At 50.2% G+C, this 24,215-nt stretch overlaps 1 protein-coding gene across 2 annotated transcripts in view; it reads left to right on the plus strand.

The window, feature by feature from the left end:
• FRMD4A (FERM domain containing 4A) overlaps positions 1-24,215 on the plus strand; it is a 358,568-nt gene that overhangs the window by 270,845 nt on the left and 63,508 nt on the right. For both annotated transcript variants that reach the window (XM_047755369.1, XM_047755370.1), the window contains exon 12: positions 18,981-19,057. In XM_047755369.1, the coding sequence (XP_047611325.1) occupies positions 18,981-19,057 (77 nt within the window). The remainder of the gene's footprint in view (positions 1-18,980; positions 19,058-24,215) is intronic.

Consider the following 24,215-nt stretch of genomic DNA (forward strand, 5'->3'; position numbering starts at 1 on the left):
GCTGGCGGCCAAGCCTGAGCCCGGCGTCAGCCACTCATTAGATACAGGTGGCCTGCAGGGCTGGGGGCGTGACCTGGGGCCAGATGGCTCTCCACAGGTGAGGGCAGTTCCTGCAGAGAGGATAAATCCTCAGGCCCGAGGGAGCGGCTGCTTGAGACAGTCGCTTTGGCAGCAGTGGTTCTCCCAGCGTGGCCCTGGGACCAGTTCCAGCCACGTCAGCTGGGATCACGTTAGAAATGCCAACTCCGGGTCCCGACCTGGGACCTCCAGACTGAGAACTTCAGAGGGTGGGTCTCGGCCGTCTGTGTTTTCAGGAGGTGATTTTCATCCCTCCAAGGTGATCTGGAGACGGGCTATGGAGCTGGAGGATCCCTGCTCTACAGACAGGTAACAGGAACTTTCTCTGTGATCCTGCTTTGTTCTTTTGTTGTGAAGGTATTTCGGTCTGAGTTCAACCCAAATTCCTTCTTAAGGCAGTTACGCTTAAAAAAAAAAAAAGAGAGAGAGAGATGTTTCATAAGCCAGCGGCCTCCCCATCCCTTCAAAGGCCCACAACAAATCTCAACCAAGGAGGCAGTTTGGTGCTGTTGCCGCTCTTCTAGGAAATCCCACAAAGTGGCGATAACAGCTTCTTTAACCTCTCTTTCTGTCTGTGAGATGGAGACTCTAAAACCCAAGGAAGAGTCTAATTGTCTTCATTTTGAATATGTTTACATCTCAAAGAGTTGCCTGTCCCCGAGATAAAAGCACAGTTGCCCTTGACATAGCAAATATCATTACAGTCTCTTTTGTACCAAACACAAGAGGCAGGATTGCTGCGGAGAACAACGTCGCTTTGTTAAGAAGATTGATTTTTTTTTTTTTCTTTTCCTGGCTGTTGGATCTGGGAACCCAGGGTCTCTGAGTTCCCACAGGTCCCTGGGGAGGCCTATTCGGAGCCTGATCCTGAGTAAGCCACGCCTCCAAGAACACCTACTTGTATTCTCCTAGAAACTGTCTCCACAGTACTCGTGCTGGTGTCACACTGTCACTTTGGAAGATGATCTCTGTGAGCAGGAAATAAAAGCATTCCCCCATGGGGGTGGGGAATCCTTAGAAGCACCAACGTGAAAGTGACTCTGCAGAGGTACAGGAGGAGAGGCAGGCAGGGAGGCCTCCCCCTGCGCCCACATGTCTGGAGGTGCCTCGTTTGGGGGGTGCACTATGCTCTAAAGACTTCACCCAGATGGTCCCTGGTTGCCAGGGTTAATCCCCAGGCCAGGCACAACCCTCTGGGCTCTCTGTTCCTGCCCCACTTCCTCCCGCTACTTCTGGTGGCACGATAACTGGCCTGGTGGTCAAGACCCCTTAGTTCTGGGAGTTCCCGTTGTGGCTCAGCAGGTTAAGAACCTGACTAGTATCCGTGAAGATGCGGGTTCAGTCCCTGGCCTCACTCAGTGGGTTAAGGATCCATCATTGCTGCAAGCTGAGACACAAGTTGCAGGTGCAGCTCGGATCTGGCATTGCTGTGGCTGTGCAGTAGGATGACAGATGCAGCTCCGATTCAGTCCCTAGCCTGGGAACCTCTGTGCGCCGCAGGTGAGGCCCTTTGGGGGAAAAAAAAAAAAGGACCCCTTAGTTCTAGCTTTGGTTTTACAGGCTGAGTCAGGTCCATGAACCTCAGTTTCTTCATTAACCAGGCAGTTGATACAGATGATCAGGAATCTTGAGGTTGAGGGAAGCAGGAAAAGACAACCAGGAAGAGGAAGGACCGTATAAAGCCAGAAACGAGTCCTTCTTAAAAGGTAGAGTGAAAAGCAACACTTGGCCAGGAGAAAGTGCACGAGGGAGAAAAATGCCAGTTTCTAAGTGGGTCACTGCCTGTCTTTGTTCTCCAGATTAGCCAGAGCCCAAGCCCCCCAGGCGAGGCATCTGTCCCTTGTGTGGGATGTGGGGTCCTGGGCTCCTCCGAGTCCTGCAGCCGTGCTTGGTCCTCTTAACAAGCAGCACGTGTGACAGCACTAGGAAGGCGTATAAATAGCCGTGAGAAGGGGAGTGGGGGAGTAAGGGGTCAAACTCAACACCCTGTATTGATAACATGCAAACAAACACCCAGCCAGACAGGCCAGCAGCCCCCTTGAGCCAGACTAGCTTCTAACTAAGTCACAGAAAGACTCCCACCACGCAGGGCGACCCATTGACCTTGGATGCAATTCCAAGACGCAAAACCAAACGCTGTTGTGGGATCCCCGTCCTGGTAGAGGTGCCTCCAGGGGCCCCACCCACTCCAGAGGGAGCCATGAGCCAGGGGTAGCTTAAGAACTGATGGGGGTTCTCTGGCTTAAAAAAATAATAATAACAAAGCCTTGACTAGGTGAACAAGAACACTGACCACCTGGAACTCAAAAGGCAAATTGCTTCTCTCTCACACTGTGCTTTTAGAAGTGTTCTTCCCTACAGAGAAGCGCAGGCAGGCCGTGGCTTGTCTGATGACTGCCAGATGAGACCGAGTCCGGTGGGCATGTTAAGTAGCAAAGTTAATAATATGAAGAAGTTAGTGTCCAATCCTCTGTAACGAGCAAAGCTCCAAACTTCAAGTGAAATCTTGGCCCTCCTCTGGCTGGGCTCCTTCCATCTCTCAATCAGCTCATCTGACAGCCCATTTCTCAGTATTTAGAGGGACATAGGAGTCAGGTAGCTGTCTTAGTGTCCCTTAACGGCAGGGACACCTGTCCACCTCCCCAAGTGATCCTAAAGAACCCTTTGTGACAAGGCTTGTGGAAAGCATCTCCCCCCCTTGTTGGGGGGGGGAAGCTCATGGCACCCCTCTCTGCCTGTCACATTCTCCCTCAGTTTCCACCACCCTAAGCATGTGTACCCCAACTGAGGCTGAGAAGTTTCGAGAGACATGGAAATGGTCATGTTTTTTAAATTAAAAAAAATTATGATGAAATGCATGTAGAATGTACCATCGGAACCACTCTTTAAGTGGTTCATTGCTAAGGATATTCACTTAGCAGCACAACCAATTTCCCCAAATTTTTCTTCATGCAAAGCTGAAACTATCCAGGTGCAACCATGCTTCTTCCTCCGCCTGCCCCTGGAGACCAGCGTTCTTCTTTCTATCTCTGTGGGGTTGACTCTTCTTGGTACCTTATATAAGTGGAAATCATGGAGTGTTTGCATTTTTGTGACCTTAGGGTTTTAATATCTAAACCAGGATACTTGTGAGAGTGAAAGAGGGTCTCAATTAATCTTGATACCACGGGAGATCCCGCCAGGGTGCAGTGGGTTAAGAATCTGTCAGCACTACCTCAGGTGGCTGTAGAGGCGTCAGTTTGATCCCCAGCAGGGTGTAGTGAGTTAAAGGGTCTGGTGTAGGTTGCAGCTGCAGCTTGGATTTGATCCTTGGCCTCAGGAGTATCCATGTGCCACAGGTGTGGCCATTAAAAAATAGCAGTAATGATACTACAGCATCAGACAAACCCAGGCTGCCACGGGCAAATGAGGGAACATGCTGGCCCTTGGTTTGTTTGGGTTTTTTGTTGTTGTTTTTTGTTTTTGTTTTTTTTTTGTTTTGTTTTTGCCTATAACTGGATGCTCTGCTCGCTTTTCTCTTTAACAAGATTGATCATCATAAAGTCTCAGCCTATATATCACTGTCCTATCCTGTGGTCTGCCCACCAATTCAATAACTCCTGACCAGCGTGTGCTGGGTTAAGAACTGGGGCGACCCCAGAGCCCTGGCCAGTGAACCCCTAGGTCATCCCAACATCCAGGTCATCCGGCATTTCCAGCAGGTGTTTCTCATGCTGCAAGGGGTTTTGAAAGATTTCCCACCAATCCTGAAACACGTTCTAGAGAGTGTATGTTGGCACTGAGTGTGGGCTATGGGCCCCCCACCCCAGAGCGGATGCAGCCTCCTGGTGATGAGAGTTCCTGTCCTGGCCTTTTATTGGGAGGTTGAGGAGCCAGGGGGCTTCTAGGTGCCTCCAGCCTCATCAAACCATAAACAGTCCCCAGCCTTGCTTGGGATGCGGAGTGGGAGTCACAGCTGAGTGAATGACCTCAGCGTGGCCGCGCACATGAGTATATCTTTAAATACATCATTGAGCTGATGCTTGGAGCCGGGGCGGGGGTGTTGAAAGGCCATTCAAAATGGGTCCCTGGCCAGATCTGTCACGTGGCAGTGGTGGACAACAACCCCCCCCCTCCCCATCCCAGAGGTGCTTTGGCCATGACGGCCAAAGCGGTCAGGCTGGAGAGGTCAGTTGTCACCCTTGGAGCTTCCAGCAGACCTGAGAGGAGAGCCTTATGAGAGAAGCAAGGGGGGTGGGACAAGGGGGGTGGGGGCTGCTTGTAGTGGAGGGGTAGCCCTGGGGGTTAGGGGGCTCTGTATCCTCGACTGCTGGCTCCTTTAGTAATTCGTTTTGCTGACTTTTAACCAAAGAGCGTCTTGTGATTGATGATTAATGCAGAGTAGGATTTACCAGTCAAAATGGTACAAAAGCCTCGAAGGAGCTCCTGGTTCTCCCCACTTCTCTGCAACCCTCTCCAAGCCCTGGGCTCCCACAGACCTACTTTTCCTATCTCTCTGGTCTTGCCTATTCCAGGTATTTTGTGTAAATGGAATCAGACTCTATGGCCTTTGGTGCTTGCTTTTTTCCCTTAGAATGATGTGTTCAAGGTTCGCCATGTTGTGGCATGAATCAGAGCTTAGATCCTTTTTAATGGCTGAATAATATTCCATTGTCCTTTGTTTACTTCAGCACTTGCTGCGCTCGCATAGCAAACACATGCGCACACACACAAAGGGAACCTTGGGTCTTTGCACTTGTTGAGTTCCTTCATGGGGTGCATGGCTTTCCCCCAGTTTGCTTCTTATAGCTACTCAGCTGTCACTTGGGTAAATCCTTTACTGGCCACTTTATTCACAGTGGCCACCCCTGTCCTATCCTCCTGATGCTCATACTGGGAACGTGTTACCCTCTGACTTCGTCACTATGTAATTCTCTTACTTATTTGCCTACCTTTCCTGTCACAAAAACATACCGAATGGAGTTCCTGTCGTGGCTCAATGGTAATGATCCCAATTAGTATCCATGAGGACATGGGTTTGATCCCTGGCCTCGCTCAGTGGGTTAAGGATCTGGCGTTGCCATGCGCTATGGTGTAGGTTGCAGATGCGGCTCGGATGCCGCATTGCTGTGGCTGTGGCCTAGGCCGGCAGCTACAGCTCTGATTCAACCCCTAGCCTGGGACCCTCCATATGCCACAGGTGTGGCCCTAAAAGGACAAAAATGCAAAACAGATTTTTGTTTGTTTTTTCCCTGCCACATGGCCGCTGCTGGTGCAGTGCCTGACCCATGGTAGATACTCCGTAGACAGTTGTTCAGTGAGCAGAAGCCGTCAGAGCAGAGTATCTATTAACTTGTGAGCCACCACTGATCTTGAGGACATCTCCATTTGCATCTGTGCAGTGGCCTCAGAGTAGAAGGATAAATGGCGTGGCTTCTAGAAGGAAGGGTTTGAGAAAGGTTCACAGAAAAGGCCAGGCTTGGTCTAGAAAAGTCTGGAAAGGAGAGAGGTTTGAGAGCTTAGACTCATTCATGGAAGAGTGGAAAGCATTAACATTTCACCAGTCCATCTGGACTGTGTCTTTTTTATTATTATTATTGAAGTATAATTGATGAACAATGTTTTGTCAGCTTACACTATATGGACTGTGTCTGTTTTCTTTTCTTTTTTTTTTTCTTTTTTGTTTATAGCTGCACCCTCGGCATATGGAAGTTTCCAGGCTAGGGGTTGAATCAGAACTATAGGCACTGACCTACATCACAGCTCACAGCAATGCCAGATCCTTAACCCACTGAGCAGGGCCAGGGATCAAGCCCACAGCCTCATGAATACTAGTCCAATTTGTTACCACTGAGCCGCCACAGGAACTCCATGGACTGTGTCTTGATTGGATTTTTTTCGCTCTTGGAGCAAAAAGCCCCAAAGAGCTAAGAGTCACTGGATCTCTAAAGTGAAGGCCTGGATCCCCGCAGACCCCTGCACCGTTCTGGTCCGTATCTGGATGCCTTTTCTTCCTGAGAAGTGGGACAAGTCAGGCTGGGCAGCCCTGCTGGTTGAATCCGGTCACCTTTGCTTTCTCTCGGGGAGATCTTGGCTTATTTCTGCTGAGCCATCCGATCCTTAGGGAGCTCTGCAGGATTCTTTTTCCTTTTAATGAGCATGATTCAGAGGGGAAACCCAGGCTGAACTGACTCTCTGAAGTGTGAAGCTATTGGACACTAAACCCTAGCACGCCCAGAAGGGTGTCGGTGTCGAAGCCCTCCCCGCCAGCGCCCTGGGCTCAGTGGCCATGCCTGCAGGTGAGGCTGGGGGATCCTACAAGCCAGGTCCGACCTGCCCTGGGTCAGTGCCTCTCCAAGGGCCTGAAGCCAGTTGAAGCAGTTTCCAGGCAGAATGGGTTGCGATGAGTCACTCCAGGTCTGGACTTGAATTCCAGCATGAGCCTGTAAGCTCCTGGAGATCTGTAACTTCCCCTATTCACTTTGGAGTAGAGTAGAAGGCAGGCAGAAATACCAGAAGGATGGGCTCTGGTTCCTCGGGTGCAGCTCTTGGGCTGGCCCTCACTGCCACTTAGCCATTGGCATATCCTGTGCCATTTAGAAATGTATCAACGAGATGTAGAAGTTACCTGAATTTTGAGCAGATAGGGATTGCTACCACTGAGCATCTGTGTGACTTTGAGAAAGTGAATTAACCTCTCTGAACTTTGGTTGCCATAATACCAACCTCATAAATCCCTTCATTCATTCACTTAGTGATTATCAAATGCCTAATATGCCAGAGCATTGTGCTAGGTGCCAGCAAAATACTTTCAACAAGCCTGTAGTCTGGTAGAAAAGACATTGAAGAGGTGTTCCCATTGTGGCTCAGCAGATTAAGAACCTGACTAGTATCCATGAGGATGCAGGTTCGACCCCTGGCCTCGCTCAGTGGTTTAAGGATCCAGTGCTGATGCAAGCTGTGGGATAGGTCCCAGATGCAGCTTGGATCGTATGTTGCTGTGGCTGTGGTATAGCCCTGCAGCTATAGTGCCTATTCGACCCCTAGCCTGGGAATCTCCATATGCCATGGGTTCGGTCCTAGAGAAAAGACCCTGGAGTAAAAAATGCATTGGCAGCACAGGATGAGAATTGGCTTGGCAGAGGGACACAGGTGTATAGCTGGGAGAACTAGCCCAGATGAAGGCAGGGAAGTCTGGGGGACCGCGGAACAGCCCTCATGGAAAGAAAGTGGTTTAGGGCAGGCTGCTGAGAAGCATTCATTTCCTTCTCTGCCCTCAGCCCTCTTCCCCCAAATTCACAGTTCCCCAAATTGACCTGCACACTTCAGATTCTTCCAGGGAAAAGGGAACAAGGGTAGAGCTTTAAATAGGAGCAGCCCTCCTGGAAAGATAGGAAATTTAGAGTGGAAATCCTCATCTTTAGAAAACATCCTCTCATTGCTCTTGTTTCTGGGAAGGCAGAATCGTGGAATGGATAGAGAAGTGCAGTAATGGCAGGAAGCAGACAGGGAGGGAGGGAGAGAGGTTTCAGCGAAGTCCACTAGGGCACCAGCTGCAGAGGTGGTGGCTCAATCCGGACCTCCCCACCTCTGCTGGCTGCAGCCCCTATCCCAGAGCAGGCGGCAAGACCGCCAGCCTTGCTGGCAGCAGGCTGACTTGCAAAGCAAGCCTGGCCCCACGCCTGCCCGGCCCCTGCGCTCCCCGAGACACTTGCCAACCAGGAGAGCCTGGAGCTCACACTGGGAGTATCGGCGGCAGCGGTCTGGCCCCCTCCTGGTACCCACAGAAACCAAGGTCTGCAAGGCCTTAGCCTCCCCGGAAGGATGGGCCAACTCTGCATGCCCTCAGTGGTTTAAAGGGCACACAGCTGCCCTTAAGTAATTATTCCCAAAGAGCCCTTGCTGGTTTACTCATTTCTTTTTAACTTGGTTTCACAAGTAACACTAGAGTATTGTCATTTCTTTTTTTTTTTTTTAAGCTTTATTGAGCAGGGTTTTCGTTATGAGTGCTCACCTTTATTTCCATGTAGAAGGGGTTGCCAACCCATTCCTTTTTTTTTTTTTTTTTTGGTGTTTTTTGGCTGTCCCAAGGCACATGGAGATCCTGGGCCAGAGGTCAGATCTGAGCCGCAGTCATGATCTAAGTCACAGCTGCGGTAATGCTGAATCCTTCACCCTCTGTCGGGCTGGGAATCAAACCTTCGTCCCAGCGCTCCCAAGATGCTGCTGATCCCTTGGCACCACAGTGGGAACTCCCAACCCATTCTCCGTTCTATCCACCTCCTCGAGTTCAGGTAGCTTCCATCGGGGAAATCGGGGTTCTTACTCTGATGCCTCACCTCTGAGCAGGGCTACCAAGCGTAAGAGAACTGCTCACTGCCAGCCCCCCAAATCAAAATAGAAAAATGCAGGTTTCCCCCAAAGTCTGTGCTCCAGAGCAGTCAAAACCAAAACCTGCACAGCAATCCATGAAGAGATCCTTGCCATTGCAAGTGGAATGGCCCAGTGTAATTCTCTGCCTGAGATAAGCCAAGTGTCTTTTGGACTCATGGCCTCTTTGAAGCATCTCATTAGCAGAAGTCATAGCAGGTGTGATTAGCCTTGAAGTTTTTTTAAAAGGAAGGCCTGGAGCCCAGAGAGGTGAAGCTACACAAAACTGGGCCGCCGTGCTCATTGCTGGGAAAACCAAAGCTAGACTCAGGTAACATGAATCACTGGCCCTGTCCACCTCCCAGAGGCACACTTTGAGGAGGGAGATGTTCCCATCAAGAGGCCAAGGATGTTGTGGCTCAGTGGGTTAAAAACCCAACTAGTATTCATAAGGAGAAGGGTTCGATCCCTGGCCTGGCTCAGTGGGTTAAGGATCTGGTGCGGCTATGATCTGTGGTGTAGGTCGAAGATGTGGCTCGGATCCTGCACTGCTGTGGCTATGGTGTAGGCCGGCAGCTGCAGCTCTGATTCAACCCCTAGCCTGTGAACTGCTGTATGCCGTGGGTGTGGGTGTGAAAAGAAAAGAGGCCAAGAATAAGAAAGAAAAGACACTCTGAGCTCGTCTTGAAAATATTTACATTTGCCAAAGCTTCATGGTAAGGTCTTTCCTTACCAAGAAAGGCCAAAATACACCCAAGAAAATGATATGGAGAGAGGCTTTCTAGAGAGAAAAATACAAGGAAATTGAGTTCCCTGGGGGCCAATAAAATGGCCTCTTTCTCTGTAGGGAGGAGTGTCTGTTGACCTTTCTTGTCTCTCTCTTCCCCTCATAATGACTCCGCAGCCTAAGGAAGCTAAAAGGCTTTTGATGGGGTAAAAAGAAGCCATCCCTTAAGGAGTCCAGGCCTGGCACTTGGGACATCGGTCACTGAATTAACCAAATCAATGAGAGCTCTTGACACCGAAGGAGTAGGCAACCGGCCGAGGAACATCTGGATTCCATTAGGTCTGGCCGTGCCAAAAAATTAGCTATTGTTTTCTTTACTGAGTATGTGGCCCTCTCAGGAGAAAACGGAAGCCCTCGAGCCCTCCTTCACTGGAGGCCCTGAGGTCTTCCTCCTGTTCAGTTATCTGGGGACACAGTGTGCTGTCTTGGAGGCCCGGCTTTGGAGCCCAAGAGAGCCCCATCCACGTACTATTGAGCCGTCTCATCAGGTGACCCTTTCCTCTCAGGGTGAATGTTGGGAGATGAGAAATCGTAACAGAAAAGTGGTCAAAACTAACTCTGGTCTGAATTGTGATGGACCCTGCAAGTGACTGGAAGTAAAAAAACTTGAAGAGAACGCATCAAGCACCGATCGGGTGCAGTGAAGGCGAGCTGGGTTAGGCTCCTGTGTGCATCATGAAAGATGCAATGAACAGAAAACTTTTTTTTTTTGTCTTTTTGCCTTTTTCTAGGGCCGCACCTGTGACATGTGGAGGTTCCCAGGCTAGGGTTCTAATCAGAGCCTACGCCAGAGCCACAGCAACGTGGGATCCAAGCCTCATCTGCGACCTACACCACAGCTCACGGCAATGCCGGATTCTTAACCCACTGAGCGAGGTCAGGGATCGAACCTGCAACCTCGTGGTTTCTAGTCAGATTTGTTTACCACTGAGCCACGATGGGAACTCCCGAACAGAAAACATTTTTTAAATGTTTTTAAAATGCCATGCGAAGTTTCTGTCAAGGCTCAGTGGAAGCGAACCCGACTAGCATCCAGCCCTAAAAAAGAAAAAAAAAAAAATGCCCATGGCACCACATTAGCCATCTTTTTTTAAAAAAAATTTATAAACCTGTGCTTTGGGCTGGTTATGTGTTAAAAGCAGTCAGAACTTCATTTTTTACATGAAGAAATAAATAGTGGCCTATGATTAATGGAGGGAAAAGAATATGATGGCTATTTGAGCTCTAACTAGGTACTGGGCTCCATTTTAAGCCCTTTGTCTGTATCAGTTGATGGATACAGCAGCCCTATGAAAATAAAACTGGAGTTGTTAGTAGTAGGTTTTCAAGGATGAGAAAATGAAGACATAAATGATATTGCCAGAATATGTACTCACTCAGTGGGAGACAGTGTGACTTTGAAAACCATGCTTTTAATCTATAGTATGGTCAGCTCTCTTTAGCTGCAGGTCCCATGTCTGTGGGTTTAGCCACTTGCAGATGGAAAATATTCAGAAATATTTAAATTCCACAAAGTTCCAAATAGCCGAACTTGAACTTGTTGCATGCAACTGTTTACATAGCATTTATGTTGTATTAGGTATTATAAGCATTTATGTTATATTAGGTATTGTAAGTAATCTAGAAGTGACTTACAGTATATGGGAGGATAGACATGGGTTTATGCAAATACTGCTGCCTTTTATAGAAGGGACTTGAGCATCCTCAGATTTTTAGTATCTGAGGAAGGTCCTAGAACCAGTCGCCCTGGGGATGCTAAAGGACAATTGTATTCTGTACTGTCTCCCATAAAGAGGAAAGTGTTTCAAAAACAAGCTGCTTTATTTGTAAATTCCAAAGAGTAGCAGTGTGACATTCCAAGGATTTACAATCTGATCAGTCAGCCCATGGATAGGACGAAGGAATGCCCCCACACCTTCCCCTGCTTTTGTAGAAAAGCCAAGATAAAGAGCAGCTTACAGGAGTTCCCACTGTGGCATGGCAGGATCAGTGGCATCTCTGTAGCACCAGGGTGCAGGTTCGATCCCCGGTCTAGCACAGTGGGTTAAAGGATCCAGCATTGCCCAACTGCAGTGTAGGTTGCGACTGCAGCTTGGATCTGATCCCTGGCTGGGGAAACTCCATATGCCTGAGACGGCCAGAAATGTGGGGGGTGGGGTGGGGGGAGTGACTTAGCAAGTCAGGCCTGTCATTGAGACCTCCTGACTTCCACATCAGGGTTCTCATCTTTAAAATGATTCACTGAAACGGAAGAGAATCAGCGATGGTCGTGAACATTGATTTCTCTGAACAGAAGCACAAGACCTATCTTAATAAGCTGGTGCCGTGGTTTCCTAGAGTTTTTTTTTTTTTTTTTTCCCCCACTGTACAGCAAGGGGGTCAGGTTATCCTTACATGTATACATTACAATTACATTTTTCCCCCAGCCTTTCTTCTGTTGCAACATGAGTATCTAGACATAGTTCTCAATGCTATTCAGCAGGATCTCCTCGTAAATCTATTCTAAGCTCCCGATCCCTCCCACTCCCTCCCCCTCCCATCAGGCAGCCACAAGTCTCTTTTCCAAGTCCATGATTTTCTTTTCTACCTAGAGTTTTTAAAGCCTGATCCAGAAGCTATAGATGACTTTGAACTCCATCAGGAAGTTGGTTCCTTTGTCAAGAGTACAGTCTACTTACTGTCTGTCATCGCGTCCTCCCAATTAGATTGTAAGTGCCTTACAAATATAAACATGTGTAAGGCACGGTGTCTTTCCGCTGTCCTATTAGTATAGGTTCGTGCAAAGTAGACACTATGGCTTGAATGGTTGGGAAAGGAGACGGGGGTAGATGTTGCCTAAAGCCCCAGGTCCTCGCTTCTCTCTTCTTTGAGCGTAAAGTAAAATGTCTTGGAGTCCCTGCTGTGGTGCAACGGAATCGACAGCGTCTCTGGAGCCCTGGGACGCAGGTTCAGCCCCCGGCCTGGCACAGTGGGTTAAGGATCTGGCGCAGGCCACAACTGGGGCTTGGATCTGATTCCTAGTCTGGGAACTCCATGTGCGACAGGGTGGCCAAAAAAGAAAAAAAAAAATGTATATATAGAATGCCTATGCAACTGATTAAAAAAAAAAAAAACCCAAACGTCTGACATATGGTGTTAACCCACTAAAATCAGCTGCTTCTGTTGTTCCCTAGTATTGCTTCTCATATGATAGCAGAGCCTCATCGGGGGCACCGGGTGCCATTGTCTGAGCATGCTGGCTGGGGGTTTTGTGTGGTGCATGTGGTCCCATTTTCACTGATGTCCATCCAGTTGACGTTGATCGATTCCTTTTGTCCTGTGGCCCTCACGCCGTGGGGCAGCTCATTTCGATTTGCTGAAGATGTAACTACATCTGGAGGTAGTGACCATTCTACTTCCTAGAGAGTGATGGGAGCAGAAATGAAATCAGGAAGCGGGGGGGGGGGGGGGGATGTATGTTTCATCCTGAGCTCAGAGGTTATTCCTGGCCACGAGTCTGGTTCTTTTTACAGGAGAACCCCTCACTGGTGTTTGGAAACCAGGCAGCCAAGGGCTTTTGGAGAAGTGACCACTTACTTAACCATGAGCTTGATACAGCCTCATTCACGTTCATTGCCGGGTCCGCCGGGGGTGTTAGCAAGAGCCCAGGACAGAAGTCACGAGAGAGGGGTCCCGACCTCAGTTATTTAACCTTGGCCAATCCCTTAACCTCTCCCCCTGCCACCGCCAGGCTGGCTTTATCTGGGGGAGGAGGAGGAGGCTGGCCAGATGGCCTCTGGGATTCTGGATAGTGGCCCCTCTGGAAGCGGCAGGAAGTTACTCAGAGAGAGGTCATTAAAAGGCTTGGTGATTCAGCCTCAGGGGCAGGAGGAAGAGAAGGCTCCCTGAGGGTCCTGGTCAAGAATCGGACAGCCTGAGCAAGCTTCCTCTCCAGCCTTTATTTCCGCCTCATTCCAAGAGCTCGCCAGCCGCCCCACGTGCTGTCCCCACGCTCAGTAAACACTGGCTGGGGAGGAAGCCTCGTGGAGCCAAGGCCCCTTCTCCTGTCCCCGCTCTGCCTTCACCCACTCAGAAAGAACAGGACCTCCATCCTTCCCGGCCCTGACCTTCAGCATGCACAGGATGTACGGGGACCCAGCGGACTAGCTCAGAGGATCCAGGAACCTGGTCCTGCTCGTTAAGTGTTTTTAGTGCATCCTGCTGCACTCAGGGCTCAGAGGCTGTGTTTACTAGCCGTCTTGTCTGCTCTCCGTGCATAAACATTTCCCATCTCCTCTTTTATACGACACTGAGGCCCAGAAAAGGGAAGTGGAGGACCCAGAAGTCACACATCTGGGTTAGAAGCCACGGTCCCAACCAGAGGCTGGTTTCTCTGCATTTCTGTTTTCAGGGCCTGCTCAGATTCTTAAGGCAATTCTTTACGATTCTTCTTGTGCGTGAGCCCTTGATTGAACGCTACTGCTACTGAGGCATCTCTGTGGAACTCCAGAGCACTCCAGGTCTCTGAGAAGAGAAAGAATTAATGCATGTTTATCACTTAACAGCCTTGAAAGGAAAAAGAAGCTACTGCGGAGGATGGAAAAGATGGAGCCTTATCCCCCCCACTTAGCGTCATGTTGTTGCTCATTTGTAAAAACCATTCCACTCCTGAAGCTAACCACCCATGAGTGAGCAAAAGCTGTTCCCACTGATGGGTGGGCCCGTGTGGAAAGGAAGGTAGTTAGAGGTTAACGTAATGGGCCAGGTGCCCTTGACTCCTACTTCTGGTTCTTGCGCTGCCCTGGTGTGTGGCCTTAGGCATTTTCCCGTAATTTCTCTGCACCCTCGTTTTCCCCAAGAGGAAAGTTTCCCACTTCCTCTTCTTGGGGAGATGCCAAAAGATCAAAGAGATGTCTGCCTTTTTCAAGATGCCTAGATGAAGTGTCTTAGCAGGGCCTTTCTAATAGGTTTTCATTAGTAAATCCGTGGATTACGGATAGACTTCTGTGTTGGAGCTTTTACTTGGCTCTTGGGGCAGAACTGGCCATAGGAATGGGGCAGGATCCCAAGGAGCTAATCACCGTGCATCCGATGAGTCTCTCTGCAGAGTCACAAAACATGCAGGTGTCTGTACCTGGTGGCCGGGTTGTGATGGCTGCGCTGAGCCGGGGAGGCTCCCCTGAAGTGACACAGATGGTCAGGGGCTGCCCCCAAACCAGCCGTCGGGGCCCCCTCAGTATCCTGTTCACAAAGGGGAGGCTGGGTCAGGCATCTTCTGTTTATCTGCTCCTTGTTCTCCTCTGCCGGCCTCTGGGGAAGGTTTAGTAGGCAAGGCCTCTGAACTGTGGGCACAGGGACCCAGGGCACAACAGCCCACCTTGGCGCACGAGAGTGACCAGCTGCCTTCCTGCCCCTGTTCCCCAGTGCCTCCTATCCCCGCTAAGTGAGGAGAAAAGAAGATGAAGGCCTCCTCGTGGCTTCCTGGGACCTTCCTAAGGTTCAGTGCAATCCTATCCTGGAAAACAGCCCATTCATTCACCTCCCTCCCTCCCTTCCCAGTATTTCATTTGCAAAAAAAAAAAATTAAAAAAAAAACCTCTAGGGTACCTCGATGGCTCAGTGGTTTAAGGATCTGGCGTTGTCCCTGTTGTGGTGTGAGTTCATTCCCTGCCCCCAGGAACTTCCATAGGCAGGGCCAAAAAAAAAAAAAAAAAAATACATATATATATATATATCCCCTACCTAGAGCAGTACTTGTGATTGGTCCATCCATCTTTTCTGTTTTTCCTGGTTTAGTCTTGGAAGATCATACCTTTCTAAGAATTTGGGCATCTCTTCGAGGTTGTCCATTGTATTGGCATATAGTTGCTTGTAGTAGTCTCTTAGGATCCTCTGTATTTCTGTGATGTCCATTGTAACTTCTCCATTTTCGTTTCTAATTTTATGGATTTGAGTCCTGTCTCTCTTTTTTTTTTTTTTTTTATGAGTCTGGCTAACAGTTTATCAATTTTGTTGATCTTTTCAAAAACCAGCTTTCAGTGTCATTGATCTTTTCTATTGTTTTCTTTGTATTTCATTCATTTCTGCTCTGATCTTTAGGACTTCTGCTAACTTTGGGTTTCGTCTGTTTTTCTTTCTCTAGTTGCTTTAGGTATAAAGTTAGGTGGTTTATTTGAGCTTTTTCTTGTTTCCGGAGGTAGGCTTGTATTGCTATAAATGTCCCTCTCAGAACTGCTTTTGCTGCATCCCCTAGGATTGTTGTGTCTTTGTTGTCTTTTGCTTCTAGGTATTTTTTAATTTCTGCTTTGATTTCTTCAGGGATCCATTGGTAGTTTAGGAGCATGTTGTTTAGTCTGCATGTGTTTGTGTTTTTTGCAGTTTTGTTCTTGTTGTGGATTTAATTCCTGTCTAGAGAAACATGAGGCAGGGCTATGGCTCAACCCCTGGTTAGGAATGTCTATAGACAGTAGGTTCTCCTGGGAGGATGCTGGGAGTCAGGCCGCCAAGGTTTGGTGCCGAGAACAGGAATTTGGGCAGTGGTGGCAATGGGAGGGCCACAGCAGAGCCCAGATGGTTTTGTTTCGGCCCTTGGCAGACTCAAGGCATGCCCCGCCAACAGCATGGGGGCGCACATCCAGGAAAGCTGTGGCGTGCCTTCTGTTTCACCCAAAGTCAAGGAGGGAGGAGTTGCCAGGGAACCCACGCCCTGAGCACCGAGCTTTGGGCTTCTTCCCAGGTTGAGGGGCGGGGGGGCGCAGAGCTTCCAACCGACAACCCGAGAGCAGGGCTCACAGGCACCCCCAGCCGAGAGGAGATAGCTGCCTCAGGTCTGCCCATCAGATGGACCTTCTCCCAAGCACTGCCCAGCCCAGGACAGTGTCTGGGACGTGAGCACCAGCCTGGCCCAAAGGCCAGGACCTGTGATGTAACCTGCAGGGCCCATTGATCAACTTAGAATTTCGAGATGGAGAGGCCAGAATGTCAAGCCCATGAAATGCGTCCTGGCCAAGGTCCACCTTACCTGGCCAGGTGGGTGCAGCACCCGGGCTGTGGTCCCCCTCAGAGACCAGCCATTCACCACTCACCCCTTTCTTATGAAACAAGGAGGAAAAGAGGGGGTCCGGGTACTAAATCCACTCTTCCTTCAAGATTTCTGGGATGCAAATGATCCACTTTGATTTTCTTAAACCCCAGTGATAGGAAGGCTTGAGGAAAAAAAAGAAAAAATCTTAAGACTCGTTTTGGTGGTTCTGGAGTTAATCTCTTTTATTGGCCAGGACTTGGGAGAAGTCAGGACAATTAGGACTCACGCTAAGATCTGAGGGCCAGGAGCACTCGCTCTGTAGCGATACTGCGCCGGGGATGTGTTGCTTCTACCTCAGAGGAGTGTCACTGCCGTTTTACACATGGGAAATCGAAGGCTAAAGGCCATGTTGTCGCTGGCCTAGGGGCAAACAGCCTGGTTGTAGGGGAGTCGGGGTTCAAACAATGAGGTCAGACTCCAGAGCAGGTGTCTCGCCACTTTGTTCTGTGTATTACCTGCAGATGATGAGGGCAGCGTCAGGGAGCTCTTGGCTACAAACACAAAAGGTGGGACATCTGTAAATATCTGATGATGGGAGGGTCAGAGAGGAACTTTGTGTCTTTCACTGAGGGATTTCGCAGAGCCAAGCATCAGATAAGAGCATGGGGGGGTTCCCGTTGTGGCTCAGCAGGTTAAGAACCCAACTCACATCCATGAGGATGTGGGTTCAATCTCTGACCCCACTCAGTGGGTTAACGATCCAGCATTGCCGTGAGCTGTGGTGCAGGTCACTGATGTGGTTCAGATCTGACATGGCCGTGGCTGTGGTGTAGACGGAAAGCTGCAGCTCCAACTCGACCCCTAGCCTGGGAATTTCCATATGCCACAGGTACAGCCCTAAAAAAGGAGGAAGAAGAAAAAAAAAAAAGGTGTGAGGAGTTCCCGTCTTGGTGCAGCGGAAACGAATCCAACTAGGAACCATGGTGTTGTGGGTTCAATCCCTGGCCTCCCTCAGTGGGTTAAGGATCTGGCCTTGCCATGAGCTATGGTGTAGGTTGGAGACGTGGCTTGGATCCTGTGTTGCTATGGTGTAGGCCAGCAGCTACAGCTCCGATTAGACCCCTAGCCTGGACACCTCTGTGTGCAGCAGGTGCGGCCCTAAAAAGAAAAAAAAAAGTAGAAGCTGAGACCCAGTCCTGGGACTGGGGAAAAGGGCTACGGGCTGTGGGGGGTGGGGGGCGGCATTTCACCCATCAACTGATGGGAGGCGATCTCAGCTCACGTGGGAATTGCTTTCCTTGGAACCGACTTGCAAGGAGGAAAAAAAGGACAGTTTTCCTTGGGCTTCAGAGCCAAAGGGACTCTGAGTGGTGGACAGAAGAGATAGCCCTAGAATCAGAATCGATGTCCTTGTCTCTATGAGGTAGAGAAAAGAATTGTAAAACTCTGCAGAGCAAGCTGTGAGAAGAATGCAGCCATCCTAGAAACAGTTTTTATTCCAGCTCAGTTTGTTGGAGAGCGAGAGTCCTTTGGCCAGGCCCTGACAAGCAGTGTCCCGGGCCTGGCAGGGCCGGGTTGAGGGGACACAGAAATTGCTGTCTTAGCTTTAAAGAGACAATGTGAGCAGAGAGGGGGAGGACCCAAGGGAGTGATCAGCCACTCCTGGGACGAAGGTCTGTTGGACCCTTCTTGGGGCTAACCTCACATCCTGAGTCTCTAGGAAGGCGGCAGTATGCATCAGACAGAAATATGAATGTCTATGGGCGTAACTGGAACCTCTGGCGACCTTTCCCAGAGAGTTTAAGTAACTTTCTTTTTCATCCCATGGAAGACCCCCCCATTCCGGAGCAGTGCTGCAGCCCTGATTACTCCCAAACAGCGCCGTCAGCATCTTGGTAACAGGCTCCCTTGTCCAAGAACTGTCCACCAGGGCCTGAGGGACCGCTCAGGCAGTGCCAGGAGCTCTGTGTGGCTCCCACTGTTCAGAACCACCTCCATCTCCCACTCCCCCACCCCCTCCCCAGTGGCAGCGAGCCCCAGGCTGCCTGGGTCCTTACTGGGGACTCCTGATTTTTTGTGTGCTGCAGAAAGCAGCAGAGGCTTGACAGGCTCCTATTGTTATCTTGAGCTGCCTGCCCCCAGATACAGTCCCAGCAGCCCCCACCCTTTCCAGGGAAGCTTCACGGCCCAGATCACCAGGGCGCGTCCGGACCCTTGCTCATTAGTGGGCAGGAAGTGGAGTCCCCATGGGAGGCTGGGAATGTGACCGCCTCCCCAGTTCAGCACTGGAGGGAGGAAGCCAGCGCTGCGTCCAGCCCCGGCAGGCAGAGGGCTACCGCTCCCTTCTCCAAGCGCCCGGCCCCCCCTTTCCCAGCCCGCCCTCCTCCCCCTGCCCCCTCTCCTTGGAGGGAAAAGTCTGCAGAGCTGGGAACTGTCTCAGAGACTTCAACAAAGGCCAAGCGGAGCCGGGGAACTACTTGAAAAGAACTTGTTTTGTTCCCCGTTGTGAAGCCTGCAGGAAAATCCACACCCACGTTGCCGGGGTTTTGAAGTGGAGAGCTGTGTGTGTGTGTGTGTGTGTGTGTGTGTGTGTGCGCGCGCACGCGCATGCCTACGCGTGTAACAAGAGACACGGGAGGTGCAAACAACCATACGGTTTCAGCTTTGATAAGGAAACTGCCAGCTGTAAGTCCAGCCCCCGAGAGAGGACGACAGCCGTGAACCGCCCACTCTTGAACTTCAACTGCATTGTTTTCTGTCCAGATATTCCAATGGAGACAGTTGGAGAACCTGTATTTCAGAGAGAAGAAGTTTTCCGTGGAAGTTCATGACCCCCGCAGGTAAGCCGGAAAAGTCCTTTTCTTCTGGGAGTGCATGGCCCGCCGGCATATGACTTAGCGGGCTGTTTCTGTGCTGTCACTGTGTGTGTTCATTGGGTGGGGGGTTGGTGGGGAGGATGGTAGGTGGGGACAGCAGAGTTCAAATCAGACAGTTAAGCTTTGTTTTGTTCTATGTGTTGATAAATGCAGCAGGTTCGTGTGCGTGCGTGTGTGTGTGTGAAATTAACCGAACATTTCCTCTGGCTGCACGTGTTCCTTGCTCGTCTGTGTGGAGTTGTCTTTAGAAGCAGGGGCGTTTTAGGAAAGATTTTGTAGCACTGCAGAACAATCCCCAAATGAAACTGGGTGGGTGGACGGAGTGTCTTTAGGAAGTTTTGGCCAGACAAGATTGCGCAGGGTGACTTATCAGAGCCACGGAGGATGCTTCATGCAGGACCATCAGCACCTGAAGGAACCTATAGCTGAAACAGTCGTGCTCGGTTGTTTGGTTCTGGGAGCTGGAATTCGAGGGTGTCTACCTCTGTGGGTGGAGGTGAAAGAAAGACCAGTCTTTTTCTCTCCCCCTCACATTGTATCCGATGCGACACAATGCTCTCCTGTCAAAACCAAGCCTCTCCAAGTCAGATGCCAAACAATAGGGTCCAGTTTGGGAATGCGGCAAGCCCTGCAGAGAAGGCTTTCGGGCCAGCATGTACTGTGGCTTTTCCTCTCTTTGTCTGCCAGTCCTAGATTTCTAGGCAGCCCCAAAGCGACAGCAAAATTCTCTAGAAACATGCCTGACACTTAAGGATGAATCGCATTCCATAGGCAGAAGCGCAGTTAGAACATGGAGGTAACCCAGGGGAAAGCAGTGTAAAGAGCAGGGTGTGGGAGGAGGAAAAGTGGCTGCTGGGGACCTTGATACCCCCAGTCCTGGCTGGGGAGAGAGGGGTTGTTGGCACCAGCTCCACACACACATGGTTTCTGGGCACTCAAAACAAGCCACGACGGCTCTCAGAATGTTCTCAGCGAGAGAGTAAGATTTTGCCCCATCAGAGGGCGAGGCTCGTGGGGTGGTCTTCGTTCCTGCCACCAGTGATAACCCAGGAGGACTGATGTGCCACTTGCCTGGTCATGTAATCTTTGTGAAACAGCCACTCCTGTGGAGGGGGAGGGTGCACCCCCCCAACCCCGCCACTGCCCGCCCCACGGTTACTACGCAACCAGCCCGCTGAGAACATCTTGGAGATTCCTTGGCTCCACAGGCAGGTGATGTCGGGAGCACTGGCAGAGTAACTACCTATGCAGCGTTTTTCAGGGTCCTGTGACGAACGAAGGTCTCACAGTCCAGAGATCTTGTTGATACAGAGCAGGAATTCCCTGGTGCAGGCCAGGTCGGGGGCAGAGATGCTGAAAATAGTGTCCTGAAATGATCGTTTGCCACAATGGGTCAGATGCGGAAAGCGGATGATTAGGCAAAGTGGAGCTTGGATGCTCTTAAGGGGCTGAGCGTAAGGACCAGCCAGACTCTGCATGCCTGTGCTCTGTTGGAAATTCTGCTAATGCAGAGGTGCTGTGAACAGATCCTTGAGTGATCGTGTGTGCACGTGCGCTTGTGTCCTCTCTGGGTCTGTCGTCTTACCCATGATGTATTATTACTAAATTCCCTCCCCGCTCCCAAAGCCCAGGAATATTGGAGAGTCCAAACCTCACATGTGACTACTACGTGGGCTTTTAGTCTCTTAAATGAAAGTCATCAACCTCATATTTGTTGAGTGGCTTCTGTTTGGGCATCACTTGGGATAACGAAGTTTTGAGAGAGGGTCTACTGCCCTGAAAGAATTCCTACATATACACACGACTGTATATAAAATAAATACCCAACAAGGACCTAGTTTATAGCACGGGAAACTCTACTCGCTATGTTGTAATAATCTATTAAAACAGGAATATGAAACTGAATCGCTTTGCTGTACACCTGAAACTAACGCAACATGGTAAATCGGCTCAACTTCACATTTTTAAAAAGCACTCCTAGGAGTTCCCACTGTGGCTCAGTGGGTTAAGAACCCAGCAGAGTGTCCATGCGGATGCAGTTTCTTTCCCTGACCTTGTTCAGTGGGTGTTGCCACAAGCTGAGGTGTAGGTCGTAGATGCAGCTTGGATCCTGCGTTGCTGTGGCTGTGGCACAGGTCTCAGCTGCAGTTCCAATTCAACCTCTAGCCTGGGAAGTTCCTTATGGCTCAGGTGTGGCCCTAAAAAAAAATCTTTTTTTTTTTTTAGTTAAAAAAGCTGAGGAAGCACTTTGAGCACAGCTGGGGAGACAGAAGGAGGAACCTGATGCTTATCAAGTGTTTTCTACGTGCAATCATGGTTTAGGACACTTAGGCGCTCAGGATAACCTCAGGCAGTAGCCACTAGTGTTCCTGTCCTCCTTGGGGAGCAGGCATAGAAGAAATCAAGTAACTGCTCCAGTTTACAAAAAGCTCCTTGAGGATAGAGGCCGGATCTAAACCCAGGGAGTCTGGCCCCAGAGCTCACATGCCTCACCACCTGGCTGTACTTGGACAGCGGGTACCAAGTGCCAGATGGCAGGACCTGTAAATGCTGATGGCGGCCGAGCTGGTCAGGAGAGGCTTCCTGAGAAGGAGAGATGTGAGCTGAGGATGTAAGGCTCCGGGTGGGCCCTCAAGGGGATGAAGGAAGGTGTCAGTCAGGTGGGCCGAAGAGGGAAGTGGAGGAGCCCAGGGCCGGGGGGCGGCAGGGGGACAGCCTGGGCACAGGATGTGAACACATCCCCTTGTCTCCTCGGGGAGGGGTTGTGGTCCCCTGTCAGTCAAGAGGCCAGCAGGGAAAGGAGAAGGGAGGCAAGAAAAGGCCAGGAATGTGGCTTGCCCATGTCACAGGTTGAAACCCGACGTGACATTGGCTTTCAAGGCTCCTTTTCCATGTGCACAGCAGGGCAGGCGAAGGGGATGGTTTCAGGCCAGCTACCACATTTAGTGACAGAGCCAGAGCTCCAACCCCCATCTGCCCAGCACTGCAGCAAGCGCTCCCCTCCAGCCTCCTGGCGCACCTCCAATTAAATGTGTCATCCTGCTGCTGTGGCCTTGTTTACTTGAACGTGGCAGAGTCGCCTCATCGACCGTACGTGGGGATGGGTCAGGGTCGGCCCCTCCCCAGACCAGCAAGGAAGCCGGGGGGATGGTCAAGGATGGCAGGTGTGGGCAGAATCCCATCCTGAAGGTGGATGTTCTCCTGGGACACGGCGAGCACAGGGAATGCCTCGGCCCCGGGTGCTGCCAGGATCACCGCAGATGCTTGGAGATTTGCTCTCCTGTGCACGCATCCTACCTTGACACTCACCGTTGTTTCTGCAGGTCTCTGGGCTGGGCAAATACTCGGTTTCTAAGGTTTAGGCAAAACAAGAGTCAGTGGGATGGGAAGAGCCTGAAGGGATCGATGTAGAGAAAAGTTAATAGTCGAGCAGGAGAAAGACTCTGGGAGCATCTGCTGGAGCACTGTCGGGAACTCACGGAGCAGCCAGCCTCTTCCGTCTTCCTCCCCCACCTTCCCTGAAAAATATACCCCGCCTGGTACTGCTTTCACCCCTGTCACTAAAATCCATTTCAGGTTCCTTTTCCTGCCTAATTCAGCTTTTCTGGGAGAAAAAAAAAATGTATTTACTCCCAGGATCAGTCATTGCTATGGAAGCCAGCATGGGCATTTAGAGCTCAGTTTCCTTTTTACACGCACAGAGGCCGCAGGGGTTTCCTCCCTCTCATCGGCCCCTTTTCCGTTGTTTTCGATTGTCTGTTGGTTTGTGCGCTGGCATTGTCTCTTAACTTGTGTTGTAACCAAAGTGAAGAATACTGTTCTGTTGCAGTAACAAAGCACTAGATTAAAATTCCTCCTTGAAAGTGGGTCTCGGAGTTCCCGTCGTGGCTCACCAGAAATGAATCTTGACTAGTATCCATAAGGATGAAGGTTCAATCCCTAGCCTGGCTCAATGGGTTAAGGATCCCGCTTTGCCGTGAGCTGTGGTGTAGGTCACAGACATGGCTCAGATCTGGCTATGCCTGTAGCATAGGCCAGCGGCTACAGCACCTATTCTACCCCTAGCCTGGGAACGTCCATGTGCCCTGGGCATGGCCCTAAAAAGACAGAAAAATGGGGGGAGGTCTAAAGGGAGTTCCCTGGTGGCTCAGTGGGTTCAGGATTTGGCATTGTCGCTGCTGTGGCAAAGGCTCAATCCCTGGCCCAGGAACTTCATGTGCCAAGGGCACAGCCAAAAAAAAAACAAAAAAAAACACCTTTGTCTAAGGAACACCTGTTAAATCTTGAGCTCCCCAAGGGAAGCTGATGGGCGCAACTTCTAATTTTCTTCAAAGGAAAATTTGCTATCAAAATAGATTATTCTCAGGTCCTGACCGCCCCGAGATTCTTCCAAATGAGCCCTCTCAATCTTGAACACATTTTTCTTCTGATATGCACATAAGATACCTCAGACCTCACCTCACTGTCCCACCACCTTTGCCCTACACACCCACACACCCCCACATACACACAAGTATGGATGTATGCATGCACGTGCATGTATGCAAACACACATCCTCAGATTTCACTTGCAAAATCCTCCATCCATCCTATAAAGTATACTTCAGTGAGAACATGATCCTATAACTTTTTCCCCTCACACTCTATTAATGTGGTGAATTATGCCAGGACCAGTCTTTCACACCCTCAGTTTAGAGTCTGATCACCTCTCTCTGCTCCATAAGTATCTCCTCCATACATGTATATGGGGGGGGGGGCAGTGGGGAAGGATTGGCTGGGCTCGTTTCCTCTGCCTTCCTCTTCCTGACCCTTTTTACCCTGCCTGTCCCCTGAGTATATTTGAAATTGATAACCACCTCTTTCGAGGAACCGCGCGTGCGAGTAACATAAGGAGTCCTGGTTGCCTTAGACGCAGTGGCCTGTGATGATTAGAAGAGAATCCTCATTGTCCACCATAGGCAGCGTTGCCTGGTTAACCAAAGACATTGTCAGAGGCTTTTCCTTTCTCTGAAGTTCATCTTGGCCCAAGTGCCAAGGAGCTGAAGATCAGGACAGACCATCCTGTGACCTAGCATGACCCATCTTATTTCACACAAGGCGGAGGCTTAGCCAGATTCTGAAC

The sequence above is a fragment of the Phacochoerus africanus genome, chromosome 12 (genome assembly GCF_016906955.1).
Source record: "Phacochoerus africanus isolate WHEZ1 chromosome 12, ROS_Pafr_v1, whole genome shotgun sequence".
NCBI classification, from domain to species: Eukaryota; Metazoa; Chordata; class Mammalia; order Artiodactyla; family Suidae; genus Phacochoerus; species Phacochoerus africanus.